Genomic DNA, 5,400 nt, shown 5'->3' on the forward strand with positions numbered 1-5,400 from the left:
GTTCCGGTTTCAAGTTAGCGTCACGGTTCGCGTTAGTCAAAGACACAAATGCCAGAGGCAAAATCCACCATGCCACCATCAGAACACATTCACAAGCAATACATGTTGCGGGATTGCCAGGGGATTCTAGTAAGAGTTGTTACCCACTTGTTCTAGTGGGTGCCAAGGCAAGGCAAGGACATAGACATTGAAAACGCGCGGCCACGTGTCTGAAAAGCCACGAAAAAGTGCACGTAAAAACTGCAAATTGCCGCTAATAGAAGTGCAAACAGTTTTAAGAGCTAGATAAAAGGAAATACATATACATTTGGACATGTTCCCATACACGATAACGCCGTGAAAGTGAATTGATGTGGATTCATTAGGCGATTTATTAAACGCCCTTTAGTATTTACAATTTTAGGTCTAGAAAGTGTTGCCAATCGACTTACAATATATCAGATTATGTACTATTTTGATAAGAATAGCCTAACGATTCCAATTTGGTGTTTTGACAGCCAATTCGCCGCGCGTTTTCATAATGTTCTAGGATCCCGTTTAGAGCCTGCCCAAGACTCTATATTAGAATGGAGAAATGGTTTCAATATTCTATTAAAAACTGAAAATAGTTTTAAGCGAAATCATAAATAAGAAAAGTTGCCAATTTCTTTCTTTTTCGACAATATTGTGAGAAATCGTAAGCGGGAACATGCCTGATTGCAGTAGCGTATCTTTAGTTGAACGGATGAAAAGGAATTTGATTTTACCGGCTAAAAATAATTCCTAAATCCGCCACTCTCCGATAGAGTCCTTGTACATTCCATACGAGTTATTACCGAATAGAGTAAAACTTACATCACCTCAAGTTCTCGGTTTTCGTTTCGTTTTAACTCTTAGCCAAATCCATTATAACAAATTGGTATAGGTTCCCTTTACGGTGAAAAATGTAATATCTAAGCAGCTGTTGCATTAGTTTCCTAAAGGGAATAAAGTTGATTTCATTTTCTTTTCATTTTCCTTTTATACTTTTATTTATTTTTCTCCTTTTTTGGGTGAATTTTTTGACGAAATTTCAAACGATGACCTTCTCGCTGCTTTGCCCTGTGGAGTCTCATAATGTTTTGGTCGAGCCAAGTCTTTTTTGAGGCCGCCCACATATCAACCTTTTGTCAGTGTTCAAGGAATTTGGTATTAAAATGTCTCCAAAGAAATATTTTTGCAGGACCCGGTTAGAAACTATTTGCTGGTTCCAGTTTCGAGTGCCTTAAGGATAAACCGCGCGCACCTGCCATAGTTTACATGAGAATCTAATGGGAGCAAAAAGGGGCAAAACTCATTGTAAAAGAGTAGAGTGAGTGCCAAAACAATTTTCAAACAATTTTACGGCTGAGTGCGTGCCAAGACCAGAAAAAGACACACCAAGTTAGACAGAGAGAGAAAGAGTGGGAGAGGGGGGTACCATGAGTGAATGGCGTTGGCGTTGGCATTATATGGCAGCCAATTTCAAGTGTCAAAAAAATTGCAAAATGACAATGAAATGAATTTCATTTTGTGTTTGTCAACGCCTTCGCTAATTGTCTTAATGGAGCAGCAGCAGCAACAAGTTCTCTGCTTTGGCATTCTGAATCTGTTTCAAAGTGAGTGAATACTTCTACATAGACTCCTCATCATCAAATTTAATCTCGTGCCCATGCGGCGTATGCGTAACGTCTTTATGTTTTCCCAGTTGAATTCTCACGATGTTCGCTTTAAGATTCTAACAGTCGCTAGAGTGGTGAAAAAACATTCTACGCAATTCCCCTAACTAATTTCGCATTTCAATTTCCCCTTTTGAAGGTTAAAGTTCAGAAAAGAGGAGAGAGCGAAAGCGAGAGAGAGAGAGAATGAGTGAGAGAGCTGTGGCTTTTACCTGGACTAGTTGAGCCTTTTTTTTTGGGGAGTATGGGTTTGTTTTCATTTACTATCTGGGCTTCCGCTGAAATCTAAATGTTAACTAGCAGAGAGAGAACCCATAAGAGAGAAAAAAAGAACTCGGAGAGAAAGCTCTCAAAAGCTTACAGTAAGGATAACAGCAAGACAGAGCAAGAGAGAGAAAGGTTACACAGGATAAACTTAACTCTAATAACGAAACCAAAATTACACCAACAGATTGAAAGCTTTTAAAGCTTCCTCTCGACTATCCTTAAAGCTTTATTCGGTGTGGCAACCATTTTAGATAATTGTTATAAACTCTGGATTCATATAGGAGAAACCAATAAAATCATTTTGATCTAAATTCATCATGAAAAGCTTATCAGTTGGAGTTAAATCTGTTTTCTCCTTGGTGAATATTTCATCAAAATTGTTGATATCCTTGCGATGTTTCTAAGAAAGGAAATTATCAATTATTTATGTCACTAAATTCTAAATATTGCTTACAATTTTGGGAACAATCGGTGGTTGCATTTCACCAGCCTCGGCTTTGTCCCAATCGATTTGACCAAAGAAAGGATGTGTGGTTATCTCCTGTCTGGCATAGCGACCAGCTCCCAGGCGATTATTAGGCTTCTTAGCTAGGAACTAAAAGGAAAATCATAGTGAAATGTTTTAGAAATCCTTGCCCGTTGTAAAATGAACTCACGCTGGTTATAATATCCATTGCCTCATGCGAGAAATGCTTGGGAAAGACGGCCTTCTTATCTTTAATATTACGGAATATGGTAGAGTCATCATCGCCCTCGAATGGAGCCTGACCAGCCAATAGTTCATACAATAGAACACCATATGACCACCAATCGGCGGTAATGGAATAAGGATCATAACTAACAATCTAAAAAGGAGTTATTGTTAGCTTTGGGCTAGAAATTCCCCCCTCTCCTTCTCACCTCTGGTGCCATGTAATTGGGAGTACCGCAAAAAGTGCGTGTAGTCTGACGATCACTTACACCTTCCTTGCTCAAGCCAAAGTCCACTAACTTGACATGACCCTCACCATCCAAGAGAATATTATCCAGCTTCAAGTCCCTATAGATGATGTCGCGTTCATGAAGAAAGAAGAAGGCTATGGCCACCTCCACGGCATAGAAACTATAGAACGAATAGAAAGTGACTTTCACTTTCTCCATCTCAAGAACTTGTACTTACACAGCCACTGACTCCTTGAAACGCCCATATTGCTGCATATGATGCATTAAATCGCCACCCTTGCAATATTCCATAACGAAAAATAGACGATCCATGGTCTGGAAACAAGAATGCATCGATACCAAGAATGGGGGACGTCCCGATAGGGCCAGAATACGTTTCTCATTCATTGGCAATTCCATGTCATCGGTTTGTATAATGACATCCTTGCGTAACACTTTCACCGCATACAATTCATCTGTGCCACGGCGTTCGGCTAAAAGTACCTTACCAAATGAACCTTTGCCAATGGTCTTGACGAAATTGAAATCAGCTGCACGTATCATATCCCTTTTACTCATATTATGTGGCATATCCTTATTGTCCATGCGCCGTTTTTCATTCGGACGACGATCGTGCTGCGATTTGAAGAGAAAATACATATTAAATAAACTTTTTGGACAATTAGTTTGTCCTTTAACTTACTCGAACTTCATCACTTAAACGTGCCATATCGTTAACGATATCGATGCAAGGTATATTATAATGTTCTCCCTCGACTTGAGATAGAAATTTATACCAACCATCGATGGGTTCCTTTTGTATTTCCTCCAAGCTGAATGAAAATGAGCCCATGAAATCATTACGAGAAGTTCTATCCCAATCCCAGACTTCAATAAGCAAACGTTTCTCTCTATCCTGTGGTTGTAGTTCACTAAAAGTATAAATAAACTTTACAGAAGGAAATTTATATTTAACACTCGCTAGAAAACCTACAAAGTGATGGTCTCATTGAAAACAGGATTGAGATTCTTTTGTATGGTTTTGGTCTTCTTTTTGGTGCGACCCGAACGATCGGGATGCATTTGAACAGCTATATAAGGATCACTGAAACCATTGGTATCCATGGGTATAAGATTTGCAGCCTCTTTAACTAAAAAGAAGGACAAAATTGTGAACTAAAACATATTTGAGGTGTCAACTTACTGTCTACTTTTAGATTATTCCCCTTAAGCTCCACATAGAGCAATAGTTTGCCACGCACTTCACTAATATCTGCTCCACACATGGGTGGCACTTTCTCCTGGCAAACATGATGCACATTTAGGTTGCAATCTGTTGGAATGAACAAAAAACACTATAAGAGCCTCTTTTGAGTTGAAAATAAATACTTACTCTCACACTTGACACCTTGATGGGCCACGCCGTGCAACAGCATGCCGCACTCATCACAGAATGTGGGCGTGGTATAGGTTGTTGAGATCCAGCCATGCTTCACTTTGGCGCAATCAGCATCGAAATCGGTATCCTTGCCAGGACACTTGAATACAACATATTTGCAGCACTTTTGATGAATATTAAAGCGGCATTCTGCAAAAAAACGAAAGGCTTAATGCATTTTCAATGCATATTTCTTTTTTCTCAACCTACCCTCGCACTGAAAACCTTGCTTGCCAAAACCCCTAAACTCGGTCAACGTTGCCGCACAATAGAATGCAGAGGGGAAAACAGAGGGAGAGAGAAAAAAACGTGTCAGATTACACAAAAAAGTCTAATTAAATTAGCAACGCGCCGCCGCTTGCCCCCAAGAAAACAAAGTGGAGAAACAAATGGGGAAAAAAATGCATGAAAATAACCAACTGAAATTGCAGCATTTTTAGGCTCACCAAATGAAATCCTTGCAATGACCACAATAAGTTGGCTGCTTAAAGAAACGCACCGCAAACCGATGGCCATTGACAATTTCCAAGCCCTTGCGCTTCATGGCTCCCTTGCGCAGACGATTCTTCATATAATTGACTATGTTGGCCTCGCCAGTGATATCCAAAAGATTGGCAGGAGCCTTGCCACCTGCTGCTCCTCCTGCTGCGGGAGCAGCTGGTCCAGCTGTTGGTCCAGACGGCAATACGGTGGCACCTGGCGTGGCAACAGCAGCAGCAGCCATGGCTAAAAAGGATTAATTCCTTGGATCAACTGGCAGACTGAAAGACTAAGACCGACTCGAACCACCGCACGGCTTCAGGCGCGACAAGCAACTGACCTATCAACCGACAATGGGCCAACTATCTAATGTCTGAAGAAACCAAAAAAGTGCCAGACCAAAAAGGTGACGGACAGCAAGCAAGACAAAGGGATTATGTTTAAGTAATGTTCAATAAACAAATAAAAGAGGGGTAAAAGAAAAATGCAAGAAATGCCAAAGACATGACTACACGAATATGAAATAAACAAATGCAGCAAAAGTTAGAATTGTTTGGGAAATAATTGAATATGAATATGAAAAAAAAACAATTAAAAAAAACCCCATTAGAGATATGC

At 40.1% G+C, this 5,400-nt stretch overlaps 1 protein-coding gene across 1 annotated transcript; it reads right to left on the reverse strand.

Moving 5' to 3' along the window:
* Nucleotides 1–2,151: 2,151 nt before the first annotated feature.
* On the reverse strand, nucleotides 2,152–5,095 carry LOC6640135 (protein kinase C, eye isozyme). The gene is made up of 11 exons (XM_002063611.4): nucleotides 4,749–5,095; nucleotides 4,513–4,544; nucleotides 4,258–4,452; nucleotides 4,069–4,197; nucleotides 3,859–4,015; nucleotides 3,568–3,796; nucleotides 3,103–3,500; nucleotides 2,844–3,045; nucleotides 2,600–2,788; nucleotides 2,398–2,538; nucleotides 2,152–2,343 (listed from the first exon to the last, which is right to left on the reverse strand). The coding sequence occupies exons 1-11, from the start codon at nucleotides 5,024–5,026 to the stop codon at nucleotides 2,191–2,193; spliced, it is 2,103 nt and encodes a 700-aa protein (XP_002063647.1). The 5' UTR covers nucleotides 5,027–5,095; the 3' UTR covers nucleotides 2,152–2,190.
* Between the last annotated feature and the right edge of the window lie 305 nt (nucleotides 5,096–5,400).

The sequence above is a fragment of the Drosophila willistoni genome, assembly GCF_018902025.1.
Source record: "Drosophila willistoni isolate 14030-0811.24 chromosome 2L unlocalized genomic scaffold, UCI_dwil_1.1 Seg196, whole genome shotgun sequence".
Lineage (NCBI taxonomy): Eukaryota > Metazoa > Arthropoda > Insecta > Diptera > Drosophilidae > Drosophila > Drosophila willistoni.